The sequence below is a fragment of the Dipodomys ordii genome, unplaced genomic scaffold (genome assembly GCF_000151885.1).
Source record: "Dipodomys ordii isolate 6190 unplaced genomic scaffold, Dord_2.0 Scaffold23, whole genome shotgun sequence".
Taxonomy (NCBI): domain Eukaryota; kingdom Metazoa; phylum Chordata; class Mammalia; order Rodentia; family Heteromyidae; genus Dipodomys; species Dipodomys ordii.
Window position 1 is genome coordinate 10325347 of NW_012267239.1, and position 21505 is coordinate 10346851.

General features: G+C 38.9%; 1 protein-coding gene across 2 annotated transcripts in view; it reads left to right on the plus strand.

Annotated features, from left to right (window-relative positions):
- The window catches only part of Med13l (mediator complex subunit 13-like), a 165521-nt gene that overhangs the window by 100194 nt on the left and 43822 nt on the right, over positions 1 to 21505 (plus strand). For both annotated transcript variants that reach the window (XM_013014393.1, XM_013014392.1), the window contains 9 exons: positions 4125 to 4270; positions 7656 to 7850; positions 8162 to 8350; positions 13097 to 13262; positions 13656 to 13760; positions 17710 to 18441; positions 19674 to 19899; positions 20915 to 21020; positions 21354 to 21478. In XM_013014393.1, coding sequence (XP_012869847.1) covers positions 4125 to 4270; positions 7656 to 7850; positions 8162 to 8350; positions 13097 to 13262; positions 13656 to 13760; positions 17710 to 18441; positions 19674 to 19899; positions 20915 to 21020; positions 21354 to 21478 — 1990 coding nt within the window. The remainder of the gene's footprint in view (positions 1 to 4124; positions 4271 to 7655; positions 7851 to 8161; positions 8351 to 13096; positions 13263 to 13655; positions 13761 to 17709; positions 18442 to 19673; positions 19900 to 20914; positions 21021 to 21353; positions 21479 to 21505) is intronic.

The following is a 21505-nucleotide window of genomic DNA, read 5'->3' on the forward strand; positions in this document are numbered from 1 at the left end:
TAGAGGGGTTAAATATGAAAGGGAAAGAAATGATTGAGATGTACAAAGATACATAGGAGTATTTACCCTCTCGTGACCTTAAAGATAATTTAGAAGGTAGTGAGTTAGGTGTGAAAAGTTTATTCTAGTCAGAAGACGGCAAAGCCCCAGAGGTAGGAAGCAGTGTGGCACACACAGTGGGAGTCCTGTCTGAAGGGAGGAAGCACATGGCCAGGTGCTGTGTGGGTAGCTAGCACCTTCTTTGCCCTTTACGCGGTACCCTTTTGCATTGATGCACTTCAGGATTCTTACTTTAGAGAAATGTGTACTCATTATTTAAAACCCCAGTGTTTTGGGAGGCGGAAACGAGGGGCATAGGCTGCTCACAAGCAGTGTGATATTTACCCCAGTGCTTTGAAGCAAAACACTTTCATGCTTCTTCGTGTAATTTGGAAAAACAGCAGATCTTTGAAAGTTGTAATGGCGTTAGAAACATCTGGTGAAGTGTTTTAAGACCTACTTATGCCAAAGGTGGAGTAGGAGGCTAAGCTCCTCCCCTAGTAAGCAGGGAGGAGCTTAACCCAAGGCATGTTATTTACTTAAAGTAAGAATGTCTTATTTTGAAAAAGATTACCGTAGCAATCTCTTGTTTCCTCCGTAGTATTTGTGGAGGGCACTTAAAATTTTTTTTTTTTTAAAAAAAACTCTGGGTATAACCTAAGGCCAGGTGTTCATTAATCATAGAACAATTATTTCATCCTTTGTTTCATTTTTATTCAAAATTATACATGTTAATTTTCTTAATAATGCAAGTGGTAAAATATAAAGCTAATCATTATGAAGACCTTAATATGAATGTTGTCCAATACTTCAAAAATAAAACTCAGTTGATCTCACATTCATACTTCACATAGAACTTAAAACATTTGTGCTCTCCTTCATTTCTTCTTTTGCCCACTTCCTCCTCCTCTGTTCTTTACACTTCTCCCCCTTGCCCTCGGACACCCTCTTTCCATGCCTCTTCTTTTCTTTCTCTCCTGTTTCCCCTTCTCTCCCACATCTCTCTTTGGTCTTAGCATCCTTAGGAAAAACCTGATATAAAGAATTTTTGTAGTTTAGTTTTAGATCACATTATACCAGAGATAATGAATAGTAGAAAGCCATGAGTACGATGGTAAAAATAGGGAAGGAAGATTACTTTAAATGATGTGGTAAAAATAGGCCTTGCTGATTTGGTGTTATATTTAAGGAAAACAAGTGTGGGAAGAGAGGGTCATATTAACATCTGAGAGGAAGAGGGAACAGTGGGTGCAAGTTGCAGTTGCTTCAGTGGGAGAATTGCTGGAAAGCCTACTAGATGGAATGGAGTGGAAAAGGGGGAGAGAGAACAATGGGAATTTGGTCTGGGAAGTAAGTGGGGCAGTTACTGGGCTTTTGATTTTGCCCTTTAATGGGAAGCCATTAGATAATTAGGCTTATTCTTAAATCAATACTACCTTTCATTACCACCCTTTCCCTCCATCTCATCTGTCCCTCTCCTCCTCCCTTCTCCATATAACTTGGCAATAAGTACTATTTTGAATTTTTCGTAATTTTTAAAAAAACTAATGGTGACCTCTTAGACTCCATTCTAATTGTGTCACATAATTTCTGCATTTAGAATTCCCCAAACTCTAGCTTGCTCTGCTTCTTGCTTCGTTCTTCCCCCCTCCCCCCTCTCCCTCTAACCCTTTCCCCAACCCAACCCTAATCTCCTCCTCCTCCCCTCTTCCTTTTCCCTCTTCTCCCCTCTTCCTGACCCCCCCCATTTTTCTGCCTCTCTTTCCTTCCCCCCCTCCCCTTTTCCTTCCTTCCCTCCTCTCATTTCTTCCTACTATTGTAATTCTGTGTTCATTTGCTTTGGTCTACTTAAAAGTATTTATATGTTGTACGTAAATCACTGTATCTTAGTCTCTCAACACACTTTGATTGTGCTTCTGTGTCTCTGTTTTTCCTATCAGTCTCTTGCTAGTCTAACTACTCCTGGTGCCCCATTTCATTCACTGTCATTCCAGCACTTTGCACGGACACACGGTATGATCGTTGTATTTGTTTTCACACTCATTTGGAGATAGATCAGTGTTACCACAAAACCTATTCCGTAGCTACACTACATTTGTACCTGCCACCCATCTCTTATAATAAATAAACTATTTATATTTATGGGATAGTGGATATGAATATGGATGAGTCAGCACAAACCCTTAGCTGAAATTCACATTTGAAAACTTGCTTAATTCACAATCAGGATTTTTTTGGGGGCGGGGGGAGTCCTATTATAGCTTATGTGTTGGAGATAATGTCTTCGTAGTACCCCATCCTCTTTTTTTTTTTTTTGCATGGATGGGGAGGGGTCTGTTGTAGGGCTTGAACTCAGGGCCTGGTCACTCTTCCAGAGCTTTCCCCTCTCATGGCTAGTGTTCTACCACTTTGAGCCACAGAGCTACTTCCAGTTTTCTGAGGGCTAATTGGAGATAAGAATCTCATGCTGACTCCCATTTGTGATCCTCAGATCTCAGCCTCCTTAGTAGCTAAGATTACAGGCATGAATCATCAGTGTCCAGCACCTTTTTTTTTTTCTTAAGGACAGCACTTTTGCTGTTACTGTTTTATTTCTGTATGTGTTTAAATAGTCTGTATCTTTCTGCTTTGTGAACTTTGAAATTCAGAAGTGTGTTATCAGCAGCCTAAGAAAAATTTTCAAAATTCTTCTAAAATTATAACCACTATTTTCATTTATCATGCCAAACATTTAAATGCCAAGAGTAGAGGTTTCCTGATGGTGCAACACCACACTTGTCAGAGAACAATCTTTGTGTTTCTGACTGTGCCAATAACATGTTTATCATTTTAGTCCAAATCTTCTTAAAGCATTATAATTTTTATTTGAAACAGACTTATTATTGAGCAATGCTCAAAATATGCTTTATAATATTGACCAAAGCAACATCTTAGAGGAAACTTTTGAATCGTGGTTTGGTATCATGTTTTTAGTTCATCAGACAATAGTTTTTATGAGGTGTTTTGAGGAATAGAAATGTATTACAGCCGGTCTAAGGCCAAAGTTAACAGCTTTGAAAGAATCTGGAGCTGTAGTAACTCTTGAAATTTTTTTTTGTGACATTTCATTTTTATCAGTTTTGAGCTCATTGTGTAGAAAATGGAGAAATGGAATGCTTCAATATAATTTTGTAATGAGAAGTAAATTGTAAGCCAGACCAGGTGGTGAAGGCTATAATACCAGCTAATTCAGAGCTGAAGCAGGAGGATGACAAGTTCAAGGCCTCCTGGGCTACATAGACCCTGTCTTAAACAGAAGTAAATATATAAGTCATGAAATGTAAAGTAAGATACAAATTCATTTCGTAATTATTTAGTTACCTACACAGTTGCATATTGAGAGTACACACACACACAGGTACACACATACCCATGTCCTTAATTTCTTGTTTTAAAATTTGAGACAGGGTCTTGCTGTATTTTTCAGTGTTGGTCTCAGCTTCCCAAGTGCTGAGATGACAGGCATGTGCCTCCATAGTAATATTTTCAAGGCAACTATTTTAACCTCATTTGAATATTGTAAGCTTTAAAATTTATTGTTATTGTATTCTACCAAATATAAATAAACCTTATCATTCAGTGTTCCTGAAACTCAGTTTTGGTTGAACAAGATCAATTTTGTTCACAAGCCTCTTTAAAAAATATCAGTGTTTTAAATTCAATTTTCTCCTTTTCTTAATACTTCTGACTGTTCACCATGAATACGCCCTAAGAAAGAAAAATATTGAGGTTTTCTGCTAGTAGAAGTTTATATTTGACATAGTAGATTTAGATTTTATGCAACAAATAGGAAGCATTCTGCATAGTAACTTTCAAAACTTCAGAATGCGCATAGATAATTGCAGATTTGCTAGGCAGCTTTGAGTTTCTGGACAAGATATTTTGTCAGTATTATGTGTGCACAGTCACTAGAAGTTGTGTTCTGTTGGTTTGAGGTCAGCTCTGTCGGCTGACTGGTAAAGCAGGGCTGTATCTTACCTGTAGTTGCATTTCTAGCACCCGTTTTCTACCAAAATGTAAAACTGAGCCTCTCGTTCTTTTTTTAGTGAGCATTTGTCCTGTGCTTTCACATTCTTTCTTCATGGAGAAAGTAATGTGTGCACAAGTGTGGAGATTGCCCAACACCAGCCAATTTATTTGATCAATGAGGAGCATATACACATGGCTCAGTCTTCACCTGCACCATTTCAAGGTAAGTCAGTGGTGATGTGCCTGCTGCACCCCTGCACCACCACCAAGGGGGCAGGCGTCTTGTCTAGGAAGGGTTTTTTGGTGTTTTGTTTTTGAGCCAGGGTCTTACTATGTAGCCCAGGCTGGCCTCAAACTCGTTCTGTAGTTTCTAAGCTGGTCTCCAACTTGCATTCCTCCTGCCTCAGCCTCCTGAGTTGCTGAGATTATAGGTATGCATCACCATGCTCAACCCCAGTAAGGTTTTGTAGGATAAAATATTACCTTAAAAGGACATCTTGAAGGCAAGGTAAGCATAAGAGTCTATTTTAGAAGAGGAAAGGAAGAACTATTTCACAATACTAGTTGTTCATTTAGGAAAACTGTATATAACAGTTTTCTGTGACGTTGTATTGAAAATTAGGATATAGAGGATTTCTTTCAGAACCAAATAACATTGGAAAATACAGTCCAGTGAATAGTTGATGAATTTTATAAAATGAAAAGTTTTTATTGTGCTAGTTAACAAGGTTTCAGGAGAGTAATGGCTTACAAAAGATTACTGTAAAACACAGTATTTGAAATTTCAGCCAAAATCAGACCTGTAGTTGATAATGTATAATTTCTGCAGTGATTTTAATATCTTTAGCATTTTCTTTTCATTACATTTCCCACTGATAATAAGTATTTGGTTGTGATTTTACTTGGTACATTTAAAATTTATGTTGACTGTCTTGATGTCCCATAGTAACTTCGATGTCCTTTTGGTCTGACTGGGCAATTTAAATCTTCATTTTTGTTTTTGGAATTCAGAATTTTCTGTGAATGATAGTATTTAAATGTTACTATACTGGGTTGCACTGTAAGAAAAAAATCTTCAGTTCAGTATATCATTTGCTAGATGGCTGGTTGAAATAGTCTCACTATCTCAGATGCAATATAATTTAAGAATACTAATTTTATCAAACGATAAAATATTTTAATTTTCTAGCACCTAGATAAGTTAATAACTTCCATTTTATTTATGATTGATTGGTTTTCTGATTTAATTTAATGAAAGAATCTATTCTCCAAATACAAGCCTTTATTGAGAGGCAAGGGAAGACACATTGAACCCTTATTCATCTGGGCCCCAATTATTCACCAGGACCCCACCTTCCACTTCATTTATCTTGTCATTCTGTGAATTTGGGGTTTCAATTATGAATTACTATAAAGTTTAAAGATACCCCGTTGTGAAAATCCTCATTGATGTGCTATTATGATTTATCAGAATTATCTAAATACTCTGTTTTCTTGAGCATAAATGTGAAGAGGGCTGTCTGACTTCACCTTAGACTTTATTGCCCCAAAGGAAAGCAATTGTTGATGCTAATAAGGGGAATCATTGCTCATGAGGAACTGGAGCTAACTTTCCCACCTTATAGGTTGGGAATGATAATATTAGGACTACCACTTCTGTAGACCAGTTATTTTAAATCTTAGTGGTTTGTTACTTCTGCTGTAAGTCATAAAAGACTTATGGAACACTGTCCTGCTTATTCTTGTGATTGGTATGGAAAGGACAGATAATTAGGGGCATGGATGGCATATAGATGTGTAGTAACATAGTGATGCAGAATAATGTGAGAATTTTTTAGACATATCAGTGGAAAAAAAATTGCCCTTGACGGTGTATGATGGAGACAGCGATCCCATTTTGTATCATTGAGGAATGGGAGAAACACTCCAAAAAAAATGTATGAGCCTTTAGTTCATCTCCTTCTCTCAGTTGATACGGTGGTAGTCCTGGGATTTGAACTTAGACCTTGTACTCATATACCTCTTGAGCCATCTGCTGGCCTTATTTGTTCTGGTTATTTTTGAGCCAGGGCCTTACCTGATGTCTGGGACTACCTGGACTGCAGTCACCTTCCTACTTCCTATTTGTACTTCCTCTACATAGTTGAGGATGTCTTTCTTTCTTTCTTTTTTCTTTCTTTCTTTTTTTGGTGCTTAAGTGGAATATTTTAATGAATAAATAATGGCATATCATTACAATGTAATAAATAATGGAATGATAGTATATTTAAAAGTAATTTCCTAAAAACTTGAAGGCATACTAAGCTATTAAAGAAATGCCTAAAACATTTAATGAATAAATAATGTTAAAAGTTTCTTAGAAAGAAGCACAAATATACATCTGAAGCCAGGAACTGGTGGCTCACACTTGTAATCCTAGCTACTCAGGGAGCTGAGATCTGAGGATCACACTTCGAAGCTAGCCTGGGCAGGAAAGTCTGTGACACTCTCCAAAAAACTACTCTTGAAAAGAAAAGCTGAAAGTGGTTGAGTGGCTCAGTGTTTCAAGTGGTAAGCACTCAAGTACAGTGCTTATCTTGAACAAAAGAAGTTCAAGGACAGAACCCAGGCCCAGAGTTCAAACCCCAGGAGGAAGCATGTACACCTCTGAATTACTTCCACTTTAACTGGGAATATCAAGGGCATAATGGCTGTACCCAACCATTATGTGGTTCCAACCTACAATAGCTGGGATGGCAACCTTGTGCCACTGCATTCAGCCATTGGTTGAGATGGAGTTTTGCTAGTTTTTTGTGTAGGCTGGCCTTAAGCCAGCTCTTGAGCCCTGAAAGCCCCAATGTCTGCCTTTTGCATAGCTAGGGTTTCAGGGTTCAAGCCTTGAGAAATCACACTTGGATGTCATCCAGCTGTTATAAGAAGTGGTCATCGGAAAAAGACAACCCATTTAATTATAATGCTGAGGTGCATTTATAAACAGAAAGTGATTCAGAGAAAATTATCTTTATTCCCAGAAAAGTATTATTTGCAAAGTTGAATAACTTGCCTTTGAAGGTAAGATCTGCTTGAGTTATTCACAATACTGTGATGAGTTCTTTTTTTGGTGTCCTGACTCAGTAAAAATGACATCAAATCAAAAAGTGGAAGTAACTAGGACTCTTGAGTACCTGACTTTAAGGTCAATAAGTTTATTGTCAACAGACGTCTAAACCAGCCATAACTCAAATTATAAGTAAGCATTATGCTTCAAGCTTTGTATATTATGAATTTTCTGTTATAAGAAATCTTATATATTATTCTTTACTATGGATACTCAGGAAGTCTTAGGACCTCCTGAGTAGGTTTTGGGCTATTGACTTGTTATCTTCTTTCATGGGAAATTAGGTATTCATACTGCACAACCATTATTAAATAGATAGGAATATGCTTTAATGTGCAGGTAACTTGTAAAGCCCAAATACTTCAAAAACCATACTTTATAAGACTTTAGGAAATAAAGGACAGTGCATGAAGTGCTGCTGTGCTTTAACTTAGTTACCAAAAATGTAGAATTGCATGTAGGAATGATTTCTGTAATGCAAAGCATACAATTCTCTTCTTTTTTTCTTTAGTACTGGTAAGCCCTTATGGCTTAAATGGCACACTAACAGGCCAAGCATACAAAATGTCAGATCCGGCTACACGCAAGTTGATTGAGGAATGGCAATATTTCTATCCGATGGTGCTAAAAAAGAAAGATGAATTGAAAGAGGAAGAGGAATTGGGATATGATGATGATTTCCCTGTGGCAGTTGAAGTAATTGTCGGTAAGAGAAAATATTCATTGTAATTGCTTCATTTTCTTTAATTTTCACAATCATTCAGGTCCAGCAGAAGCCATTGCTGAAATTTCCCATCTTAATTTTGATTCTCTTGACACAATGATGTATGTGTCTGAGTAGTTATCTTGCCTAAACCTTGGTGGTTACTACATTACAGATTTTGTCATCATGTTGGAACCTACCATGTTTGACAGTTGTTAATTTTCCACTGAGCTTTGGTATATCTTGCAGTGAAAGAGACAGTCTTCTATGAACTGTTTCTCAGGCCCGACTCTGTCTGTTCTCTTTCCTTACAGGTGGTGTTCGGATGGTCTATCCTTCAGCTTTTGTTTTGATCTCTCAGAATGACATCCCAGTTCCTCAGAGTGTTGTCAATGCTGGAGGCCAAATTACAGTTGGGCAGCAGGGGCTTGGTAGTGTGAAGGACCCAAGTAACTGTGGAATACCTCTGACCCCTCCCACCTCTCCAGAACAGGCTGTTGTAGGTGAGTATACTGGGGGAAAGAAAATCCAGAAAATAGTATTTTTCCATTGCTATGGAACAGGAGAGCCACATATAGCTAGAAATGCTACTAGAAGAGATGGAGTTAATAGAGTAACTTTGTTATTTACAAAAATAGAGAAGAAAAGTTTTAAACAAATGGAACTATGTATTCTAGTATTTTAGCTGTGCCCATCCATATTCACCTTTTGGTGAAACAGTATTGTTGTAACTTTTTTTGGGGGGGTGGTCAGTTGTAGGGCTTGAACTCAGAGCCTGGGCGAGTGTTCTATCACTTTGAGCCATAGCACCACTTTTGTTTTTCTGGTGGCTAATTGGACATAAAGAGTCTCATGGGGACTTTTCTGCCCATGGTGGCTTCAAACTGTGATCCTGAGATCTCAGCCTTCTGAATAGCAAGAATTATAAATGTGAGCCACCAGTGCCTGGCTTGTTGATTGCTTTAAAAAATACATATATTAAGAACTGTAAGTTACAAAATGATGGACTTCTCTTGTCCAAAAGACCATTGATAACCAAGGACAAGTCCCAGCAGACCTATGAGCTATGAACAAATACTTCATTCTCTCAGTAATCTGTCAGTAATAAATGCTAACTACATTTGACAGTTTTGAGAACTTGAATACTTTGTCTTCATGGAAAAATTTAGAAGTTATTTAAATTGAGAACATTTAAAATTTTTTTGTTGAGTAATATACTTCCTTATACCAACATTTTTTTGGTTGTAGTTGACTTCAGTTGAATTGGAAATAGGGTCATTAAGGCAAGTTCTCAAAGGGACAATTGCGATTGTTTATGGACACTTAATATAACCATGTTGGTCAGAACATTAGAATAAACTGTAAAACTTAAACAGTCTTGGGAGCTGAACAACTAGGATAAAAAGAAGGAGCTAGGATATATTCTTGTACAGTAATTTCTGTGTGAGTTAGATAAGGTGGCTTTTCATTGTTTTTAGCATAGCATTTCCCATGCAGTAGGCATTCTACAAATGTTTCTGGTTGAAGAGTGTATTGGGGAAAACTAGTTTTTGTGATTGATCAAGCCTTGTCTTAAAGCAATATGAATTTATGAATTTATTTAATTTTCATACTTTCTCTGAGTCTCATGCTTTTTCTTTTTCTGTTAAATACATACTTTACAAATTGTTAGGAGCATTAGGTAGTATATGTAAGAGCATCTTGTAAATAATACTGTAATATATAGCTAGGAGTTTAAAACATTTGAAAGTAATACTCAAAACTCTAATTTTAGCATGCATTATTAAGTTACTTAGAAGGAACTATTCAGATTCTCTGTGGGAGACATAGAAGTGACAACATGCTGGTTACTGGTGGCTCACACTTGTAATCCTAGCTACTCAGGAGGCTGTGATCTGAGGATCACAGTTAGAAGTCAGCCAGGGCAGGAAAGTCTGTGAGATTCTTATCTCCAGTTAACCAGTAGAAAACCAGAAATGATGCTGTAGCACAAATTGTAGAGGGCAAGCCTTGAGTAAAAGAGCTTAGGGGACGCGCTTAGGCCTTGAGTTGAAGCCCCACAACTGACAGAAGAAACAAAGTGGACAACACTTAATCTTTGTATTAAAGAGCCATATAATTGCTAAGACGGTAGAAAGATGTTAATGTCGGCCTGCTGTATCCACAAGTTGTGTTTCTGTAGACCCCATTAACTACAGATTGAAAGCATTCAAGGAAATAAACTGCCTTGTCTTGAACACACACACACACACACACACACACACACACTTTTTTTTCCTTCAGTGTTTCCTAAACAAAAAGTATAAAGGCTACTTAGATAACATTTGCATTATTTTGCCTGTTCTAAGTAACCTGTAGCTAATTTACAAGATATAGGAAAATATGTGTAGATTATATGTGAATACTACATTTTATATAAAGGACTTGGAGATCCTTGATTTTGGTATTCATGGTGAGTTTAGGAGCCAGTCTCCAGTGGGTCCTGAGGGATGACTACAGCCAGGTTCAAGTAGTAGAGCAGATCTGAATGCTTCCTTGTGAAAAGTTTTTTTTTTTGTTTGTTTTTTGGGTCTGGTCATGGGGCCTGAACTCTGGGACTGGGCGCTGTCCCTCAGCCCTTCAGCTCAAGGCTAGTGCTCTACTACTTGAGCCACAGCGCCACTTCTAGCTTTTTTCTTTTTGCTTATGTGGTGCTGAGGAATCGAACCCAGGGCCTCTGGCATGCAAGGCAAACACTCTACCACTGAGCCACCTTCCCAGCCCCTTGTGAAAAGATTTTGCCATCAAGTTTTACTACAACTACTTTAAATTGGAAAAGAAAAACCCACTTTTATAACCTTTTGTAGCATTCATCATAGACAAAGTATATTAATGTAAAGATTGAAATTAGATTTGCTTTTGTCAGTTTGAATTTTTAGCAAGTACACTAAAGTATTAAGTTTTTCTTTGTCGGTTTCTAGGTATTTTTTGCCAAATTTATATTCACCTTAAAATTGATGGTTTGTTTTATACATAATGCCTTGTCTGCCTGTCAGTTCAGAACTATAAATTTCACCCTTCAAATACAAGACGTCTGGCCAGGCACTGGTGGCTTACACTTAGAATCCTAGCTACTCAGGAGGCTGAGAGCTGAAGATCTCAGTTTAATGCCAGACCAGGTAACAAAGTTCATGAGACTCTTAGCTCCTATTAATCATCAAAAAGCCAGAAGCAAGGCTGTGGATCAAGTGGTAGAATGCTAGCCTTGAGCACAAAAGCTAAGAGACAGTGTTCAGGGCCTGAGTTCAAGTCCCATGATATATACAATTTAATTAATTTAATTTTTTTTAATTGGTCGTGGGGCTTGAACTCTGGGCCTGGGCACTGTCCCTCAGCAATTCAGTTTAAGGCTAATGCTCTACCACTTGAGCTACAGTGCCACTTCTGGTTTTCTGAGTGGTTAATTGGAGATAAGTGTCTCATAGATTTTCCTGCCTGGGCTGGCTTTGAACCACAGCCCCTGGCACCTGGCTATAATTATTATTTTTTTAAACCTTCCAAATAAACCCCAAGAAATTTTCCATTTTGAGTTTCATGTGGACTTCATAGTCCTTCAGTCCTGCCCCTACCTCTTACTCTATAAATATGGCATCATGCTAGATGTTGGATAAATAAAGCTTTTATGTCACCTCTTTTAAACAAGTTAAAAGATTCTGGTATGCTTATGTTACAACAAATTTGGCAAGATTTTTGTGTCATAGGATGCTGACTTATGTGCAGGAAGAAGAGTGCTTTCATTCCAGCATTGAATATTGGCATTTTTCCTAAATAAATAAGTATAGATGCCTTTGTATCTCCAATGGCCAAGAGGTTCTGTTTAACAGGGGATCTATCAGGGACAAATAGTTTTGGTGAAGTTACTCATCTTACTGGGATGGGTACTTCTACTTGTATTTATCCTTGGAGGTAGCAACGTCCACTAGACATTTTACAACTTGTTTAGTTCCCTGTAAGCTAGCACCTAGCTAGTTTATTAAGTGCTACTAAAGAGTATTTGTCTAGCTTCAACGAGAAGCATCTCTGTAGCTTGCTTTCCCCTACCTTTTCCTTTTGAGGATACTGTGTGCATATGATCTGCTTTTTGGTGTTTATGATGGACAGTTGTAAAATTGAATTGAATTCTTTTACTTTATGAACCAAGCCAGACAACTTTCACAATAAGAAGTAACAATGAAAGACTAAGCTTCTTGTGCTTCAACTATGTTAACTATAAAATAATGGTAATTGTGGGGGGAACCAGAAGGCTTCAGTTCTCTAGCATGTAAACATTCGGGTTTTTGTTTTGCTTTGTGTTTAGAGATAGAGCTAACTATTAAGATCAAGTAATGATCATGTTGTATTGCATTGCTGTGAAGAATAGCTTGTGTTATATAAGGTTGCTTCTTTTTTTTTTTTTGGATAGGAGTGGAGGTTTTCCAGAAACTTGATAATGTATTTAATAAATCAAATAGGTGAAATTAATGGATATGGGCTCTGTCTTATATCAGAAAGGAGTATTAACATTCCCACTGACTAGTATCACCAGTGGTCATTGGGAACATAGCCAGAAGAAATGGGTTACATATCAACTGGAGTTAGAGAAAGAGAGACCAGTGAACTTTTAATTCTCTGACATAAAATGCCAAGACAACCCTTTTCAGTAGTGTAGCACTAAGTGTTTATAAGTAATGTCAAATGTGGGGACAAACAGTTGTACACACAAATTTGAAATTTGACCTTGTTAAAAGATTTGTGCTGTTAAATCCTTTCTTCTGCATGGGCACCATTTACAGATATACAACCATTGAGCTAAATGAGCATCAAGCTCTCTCTACTGCTTTGGCCTTGAGACTTAGTTGTTGTATTCTGTTTTAAAAATTCAAGCAATACGTGTTTGAGTCTTTATTGTTGTAATTATGCTTCCTTTCTTATACTTATATCCAGTGCAGGTGGAGTAGGAATACCTCTGTATGTGAATTGCCTTACAGTTGTGAGTTGATCAGATCAGCTATGTTAGGGAGTACACAAAAGATTCATACAGATAATGTAGAGCAGAAGAAAATGTCCTGACACAAATTTTATTCTTACCTATAGGTAGTATTAATGAGAAGGAATATGGATAAAGCTTCAGGAGTTCTGACAGTTGAAATGCTTATTTTGAATACAATAGCCTGTGTATCTGAGGACATTTCCAGAAAATTCTACCACTACAAATTGTCTTTGCTTTCTAGGTGAAAGTGGAGGTATGCAGAGTGCTACCAGTCACCTAGGTTCCCAAGATGGGGGCATGATAACTATGCACAGTCCAAAGAGATCGGGGAAGATTCCTCCAAATCTCCACAATCATATGGTCCATCGCGTGTGGAAGGAATGCATCCTCAACCGAGCCCAGTCCAAGTATGTTTGTGGGTTATGTGCTGGTCATGGGTTAGTTACCACCTTTCCACTGCGACATGGAGGCAGTCACGTCATACCCTCTGTGACCACACTTGACATGGCTTTACACGTATTTCACCTTTTTAGAGTAAAATTCAAAACAAAGTTGATAAGGTTGACATACGTCACTTGATTCCTCAGGAAAAATGTCAAGTGCCTTATCAGCTAAAGAATGGCATAGAGTTGGTCGCAGTGGCTCAAACGTGTAATTCTAACTGCTTGGGCGGCATGCACGTCTGATCCATCACGGGCCAAATGATTTGGTAGGCCTTGAGCAGCCACACATTCTCCACCCCTGCCATAGAAGAATATTAGCTCATGTTGGCAAGTAAGTCACATTTTTAACCTTTTTAGGAGGAGCCAGATGTCAACTCCAGCACTTGAAGAAGAGCCTGCTAACAGCCCTGCTGCTTGGGGTTTTGTGGATCCCACCCAGAGAGTCAGCTGTTCTTGTTCCAGGTGGGTGCACAGACAGCAGAACAGCAGGCAGCGATGGCATACTTGGTCGGCTCATCTCCCAGCCTCTCAGGCCACTTGTCTCTGTCCTTTGTTTAGTTTTGAATTCCTCCCCTCACACCCCCACACTAAGGAAGAAGTCTTTCCTTACATGCACATGATAGAGCTTATTGTCAGGACTCAGCTTATTAAGCAGCACTCCTGCAATCTGACTGTTCCCACAGTTTCTTACAGTTAGCTACTTTAAAAGTAAAGGATGTGAGTTTGGCAAGAAATTCTTAGCCAGTTAAATGGCAGTATTTAACTTCTTCAATTTTTAAAGTAGAAAATTTAAAACAGGTTGAAAACAAGATTGGCTGAAGTTAGTAGAATTTTGATAAATCTGACCTTCTGTAGATAATTGTTAGGAAGTGTTTTTTTTTTGTTGTTGTTGTTCTTTTTGATGACTAAGTTAGGAATTTAGGAACACCTGCTAAAAGTTACAAGTCCTATAGTTATGATATCTTAATTGTGCATCCATTTAGGTGTCCTCAAGAATATTCCACTTGTTGTGGTAGTAAAGAATCTTACTGTCTTGGATCTTCATTAGAGTTCATGGATATATATTTTATCCCTTAGTTTAATTGTTTGATGATTTTTTACTTAATAGGCAATGGGTAGCTCTGCTTCTAAAGTATGTATTTTTGAATCAGTTAGTGCTTAAACTTTATATAAGCATATGTAGAAGATTTCTACTTATTTCTTAGTTTAGTTCAGTGGTCTTTAATATAACATTAGTGACTTGGGTTGCAGGTCAAGAATGCAAACCTTCCTGGGTAGGTACACTGGTAGAAACATTTTTGGCCTCCTTTGCCTATCCTTTCCTGCCCCTTTGATGATACTGTTATCAAGCTCAAGCTCTGCCGTGGTGGGCAGTGTCTTGTTGAGAGAAGTCTGTCAGCCTAATGAAACTCCTGGTTGATTTTTCAAGGAGCACGTGTTTTGTTTTTTGTTTTTCCTCCTTTGGTCAGTTGTGGGGCATGAACTCAGGGTCTAGGCACTGTTCTTGAGCCTCTTTGTGCACATGGCTAGTGCTCTACCACTTGAGCCACAGTGCAACTTCCAGTTTTTGAGTGGTTAATTGGAGATAAGAGTCTCACGGGCTTTTTCTGCCCAGGCTGACTTTGAACTGCGATCCTCAGATCTCAGCCGCCTGAGTAGCTAGGATAACAGGCGTGAGCCACCAGTGCCCGGCTAAGGAGCACTGTTTTTAGGAAGTTGCTTGCTTGTGCAGAGTCCTTTGAGCACGTGAGGTTCTCCTCTGGTTTTAGGGTAGATGTGGTATGCTGCAGCTGAGTATTAATTTTACTTTTGTTTCTAGGCCCTTACGAATTGTGTAATGGAAAAGCATTTTCTGTTAGAACTGATTGATGGATGATTCAGAGCCAAGTTGTAGTCCATCTTTAGCAAATACATAGATTGACTTGTGTCTTTGTCTGACTTTTCCTATTCTTTTCCATAATCTAAATTTTTTAGTTTTGCTCCCCCCAAATAAGCTTTTTACCTACTTTTATCACATACTTTTCATTTTCAGTGCAAATGAATAATGCTTTTCCTTTGTGCTCTGGGATTATTGCTTTTATTTCTTCACCAAATTCTTACACCATTGGGTCTTTTAATAGCTGTGTGCATACCAGGGTACCACAACGCAGACCTCCAGATGTTTATCTCTACACCTTACCTCTCGGGTCATCTAGTCTTTTATTTTGAGGGTGCTTTTAAGAAGTATCCTTGCAGTTAGGAGTATGGCTCAGTGATAGAGCACTTGTGAGCACAAGTGAGGTCTGCCTCTGATCCTTAGCACCTGCAAAGGGGGTGGGGGCAGAAGGGAGGGAAGGGAGGAGGGAAAGGAACATTCTTAATGTTCACATGTCTGTTTTCCCCCTGAGCCAGGTTACTTATTGTAATCTTTCTATTATACTTTTCCTTTCTTATCCCATTAATGTAATCATTTATCTACTTTTCTTCATTTTCCAGTTCTAATCTGTTACTGTTTCACATGACTCCTTTGAAATGTCTGTTTTCAATTTCTCCTCATTCTTTTAGCCACTGCATATTCCTCCTGTTCTCTCTGGCCCTGCTTCTGGTGTTTTCCTACCATCTGTCATCTGGTGACTAGTTGGCTTTCTAAGCCTGATCTTCCTGAAGCCTGCCCAGATCTGATTTCTTCTCTGAACAGGGATTTGCTAGGATTGTCTCCTACCTGTGGGCACAGTCCTGATTGTACCTATTTGGCATTGTTAGTTGAGTCATTCGATACTGCTGTAAGAAACAACTGTAAGATATTATCCTATTTACAGAAGTTCTTACTTGGAAGAGTTTGCCATAAAAATAAAACAACTACGAAAGGACTGATACATTAAATCTGTGAGAAAATCCAAGTAACAAAGTTGTTATGTGAAAATATCGAGCCTAGCTTTTCAAATGTTGAGACATTTAGATGATGTGATTGAGATATTTTACAATTAGATTCTCTTCAGTTAGTGTGGTACTATGTTGTACTGTCAATAGCATTATGCTTAGACCACCCTCTTCAAAGTCAGGAATTCTTTAATTTTTAAAGTAGCAATGGCAAGAGTGTTCTCAGATTATCTACTGCAGTATTATCAAACACATTATGGAATGGTCCACTCCTCACGCTACCTAATGGTCTTATGGAGCAGGGCTGCCATCCTGCTGTCCCACTAAACCATCCCATTGTGCCACACAAATCCATTTTACTGCCCACTAGGGCATCATTTAGTGCAATGCAGCAGTAATTTAATGCCACCCTAGTGGCTTTGGAGAGTTACTGCTACACTGCAGGAGAGCTTGCAATTTTTCCCTGGGAATGATTTATATATTGGGAGGAACTGGCTGACCTGCTATATAACTTTGTTGCACAGATTAAACCTTGGTATCATGTAGTAGGCCCCGAAGCCATTTCTCATGCTGCTTATGCTTGCCAAGAAGTGTGTTAGCATGTGAGCAGACATGGTATTTATTCCTGCTTTCATGAAATGGTTCAGGTACATCTGTACACATGCACCCTTTCACAGGCTGTCACTTCTGTCCCACTGTAATATGTCTGTAATTGTCCTAGATCCCATCTTTTCTGCATGTAATAAGTATCAAGTAAGGTTTTTAGTATTTTTATCCTATTAAGTTCTCTTAGGATTTAACCCTTATTATCTTAGTATTAAACTTCCGGAGACTTCGTCTTAGTTCCAGTATATGGAATAACAAGCCATTTTAAATCAGTCTAATTAGATTTTAGTAGAGTGTTATAAAATAGAAATTGAAAATTCTAAATTTTGTTTGGGCAGATGATCTTACATTTTTAAGGTCTTAAGATACAGTATGAGTTAGATCATCTGAGATGTTGACGGACTTAGGAAAATGTAGAGTTCTAATCTTGTAAGAATTAGCATGTTAATTTTCTTAAATCCAAGCTGAGCACTTATGGCTCACACCTGTAATCCTAGCTACTCAGGAGACTGAGATCTGAGGATTGTAATTCAAAATCAGCTCAGGCAGGAATGTCTATGAGACTTCTTGTCTACAGTTAACCACCAGAAAACCAGAAGTGGCACTGTTGCTCAAAGTGGTAGAGCACTAGCCTTGAGTTGCACCAGTGCTCAGGCTCAAGCCCCTGGGCCTACAATCAATCAATCAATCAATCAACCAATCAATAATTTAAATCAAATTTTTTGTTTAACTTGTATGTGATTGATTCTTCAATTTCCATCCATCTGAATTGCATTTTTTAGACACTATAAATCTAATTAGAAGCTGGAGTCCTTGTAGATGTGTTAGCATCCAGTATGTGTGCTAAAAGATGCAGCCTTGTCGTAGACATTTCTTTTGTAATGTTCTCATGATGCAGTTATTTGTGTATGTGTATTTGTAGACTTCATTTTAACTCTCATTTTAGGCATAAACTTTTAAAACGTTGTGCAGTAGGACCCAACCGACCTCCCACAATATCTCAACCAGGGTTCAGTGCAGGACCATCTTCAGCTTCATCTTTACCACCTCCTGCTTCTTCTAAGCACAAAACAACAGAAAGACAAGAAAAAGGAGACAAGTTGCAAAAGAGACCTCTGATACCATTTCACCACCGGCCCTCTGTTGCTGAAGAGTTATGCATGGAGCCAGACACATCAGGACAGAAGCTAGGCTTGGCAGGGATGGACTCCTCTTTAGAGGTGTCTAGTAGTCGAAAGTATGATAAGCAAATGGCTGTGCCTTCCAGAAACACAAGCAAGCAAATGAATCTGAATCCTATGGATTCACCTCGTTCTCCTATCTCCCCGCTACCACCAACACTCAGCCCTCAGCCACGAGGTCAGGAAGCAGAGAGTCTGGACCCACCTTCAGTCCCTGTGAATCCAGCCTTGTATGGAAATGGGCTCGAACTTCAGCAGTTGTCCACTCTGGATGACAGAACTGTCCTCGTAGGCCAAAGACTGCCTCTGCTGGCAGAGGTCAGCGAGACAGCCTTATATACTGGCATTGGGCCCTCACACCTGGAGTCATCAGGGAAGTGGTGGCAAAGTTTCCGTCTCCCGTCCAGTGATGATGCTGAGTTCCGACCTCCAGAACTCCAGGGTGAGAGATGTGACACCAGAATAGAGGGGCCCTCAGAGAGCACTGCGCTGCAAAGGTAAGACAGCTCCCTCCTGTCACTGTCTCTGGGTCGGGGGTTGGGGGGCTAAAGGGGCACGGCCCACTTCAGCCCTTCCTGCCAAACCTTCAGCACCAAAGAAAATCAGGCTTTTCTTCTCTGTTCAAGACTTAGACTGTGGGAATCGCTTCAATTTCATATACTCTGTCCTTCATGAGGTTAGGCACATACGTCATTATTTATACATGCTGGCATGTAAAGACCTAAAATGCTGGCATTTTAGGCTACTTGGTATGTATTATTTTTGGCCTCTAGGTAGAATGGAGTATAGCTTTATGAGACCTCCTAACATGCAACCTCCTTGCATGAGGAAGGCCACATGTGTATTCAAGTATATGAGAGAAACATCTCTAGTGAGAATATTTCTACAGCTTTGAGTCGCTCGTTATTCCACATGCTTGCTACAGATTATCTTTTTAATATGCACCACAGCCATGTTATTATGCTAATTGAGTGACTGAGAAACCATGGTTGTGGGGCCAATAAATGACACAGGATTTGAACCTAAGCAGTCTGTTCTGGGGACCTGTGCTTTTAAGTAGCACGTGGAATTGGAGACAAAGCCGGGTTTCATCTCAGTGTATTTGGGCACTGGTGGCTCACGCCTGTAATCCTAGCTATATAGGAGACTGAGATCTGGGGTTCACAGTTTGAAGCCAGCCCAGGCAGGAAAATCTAATTAACCACCCAAAAGAACCAGAAGTGGAACTGTAGCTCAAGTAATAGAGTGCCAGCCTTGAGTGAAAAAGTTAAAGGACAACACCTAGGCCCAGAGTTCAGGCCCTGTTATGGGCAGTCATGCATATACATACATCCTACACACACAAAAACCCAAAAACAGGACTGGGAAGGTGGCTCAGTGGTAGAGTGCTTGCCTCGCATTCATGAGGCCCTGGGTTCATTTCCTCAGCACCATATAAGCAGAAAAGGCTGGAAGTGGCACTGTGGCACAAGTGGTAGAGTGCTAGCCTTGGCTGAACTGCTGAGGGACAGTGCCCAGGCCCAGAGTTCAGGCCCCACAGCTGACCAAAAAATAAATAAAAAAGCAAAATAGAAAACAAAAACAAAACCCTATTTAAAAAATAAACACACATATACACACAAAATAGTTTTTTTTAGATTATTTTAAAGTTCAAACATACTTTTAAATTGCAACAAATCATTTTAAATTGTTTAATCTTGTTTAGATTGTTACTCATTTTCCTTTTTAGACTCCTAGCACAACCTAACAAACGGTTTAAGATCTGGCAAGACAAGCAGCCCCAGATGCAGCCGCTCCACTTCCTTGACCCATCGCCTCTCTCACAACAACCTGGAGATGGTCTGGGAGAAGTCAATGACCCGTACACCTTTGAGGATGGGGACATAAAATACATCTTCACAGCAAACAAGAAATGCAAACAAGGGACAGAGAAAGACTCCCTGAAGAAGAGCAAGGTACCCTTTTCCACACCGTGAGTCCGCGTGGTGTGGTTTCTATCTGTCTGTGTGATGTGTGTGGGAAGGCTTTGGAGGCCGGATGTTGAGGTAGTCTTGCCTGATCGCTCTGTTCCCATGTTCATGCTCTTGGTACTATTGTATTGAACAGCATATTGCTCCTTTTTTATGTCATGGCTCACCTTTGTTTAAAAGTCAGCCGAACATAAATGAGCGCATATTTTCCAGGCTGGAGCTTATACAGTGCATGTTTCCTCTCATATGCTAATTCTTGTTGGCCTATGCTCCCTCCTATTTCTCTTTATGTATTATTCCAAAGTACCCAAGATGGAAAGGAAAAAAAAGTGAAAACCAGTATCTACTATTTTTTGAGCACTTATTATGTTACTGTGCTGAGCATTATACCTTTATACTTTCTGAATTAATATCAACAGTATGCAAGACTATGCATAAACTGTTACTAATTTTCTCCTGTTCCACTGCACAAATGTGAGTACTGGATGTGTCTGCTGTCTTTAAAAGGCTCTATAAAATACTAGGCTATTTGAAGATACATTCTTAAGATTAGAGGAAGTATGACAATGAAAATCAGCTAGTACAGTCAAAGGGAATGCTTTTTTAAAAAAAATTAAGATAATTATTTTTTAGATTTCTTTACAGAAATTTCTGGAGGTCCAGAAAGCTTGAACTATAATTCAGCATCTAAAATGTTACCAAAGGCAGCTTTTAACACCATGGCATTCTTTAACTAAATGCCACCAGTACTATTTAGGAGTAAACCACTCTTCACTCCGAATACCCCAGAGGATTGAGGGGAATGTTGGGAAGTTCTTGGTTCTGTTTAAATTCCAGAGCAAGAACATATATTTTATTTCTTTGGTTGCATAGACCATGGTTTATCATACTTGTGCTCATAACAAGTTCCATTCAACCCTCTAATTCTTTGTGTTCTCCCTCATATTCCACACTTTGGGTTGGTGTTCATGTGTTTTGTTTGGCTGAATTTATTACACAGTCAGAGGATGGATTTGGTACCAAGGATGTCACTACACCAGGTCATTCCACGCCGGTGCCTGATGGGAAAAATGCCATGTCTATTTTCAGTTCTGCTACTAAAACAGGTGTGTACTATGATTATTTGCCTCACTTGGATTGTTGCTAAAATAGAATGTGAGGGAGATGCATCTCAATTTAAAATTATATTCTTATTGTTAAAGTAGTAATTTGATCTCATTTATATTTTGTCATAGTTTGTTTTTCAGTTCCTTTCAAAACTGATAAACATAATTGGAAATAATTGTCTCAAAATTTATATAAAACTATAGGAAAGAAGTTCACGAGCAGATCTTACCTATTGAGATCATGCCCTTTCCTCACTTCTCTTAATTGATCAATCTGCTCATTCTATTTCTTGTTTTCTTTTTTCCTTTTCCTACCCCCACCCTTTTCTACAGATGTCCGACAAGATAATGCTGCTGGCAGAGCTGGCTCCAGTAGCCTTACACAGGTGACAGACTTGGCACCTTCCCTGCATGACTTAGACAACATCTTTGATAATTCTGATGACGATGAACTTGGGGTGAGTCTGCCACAGCTACATATGTAA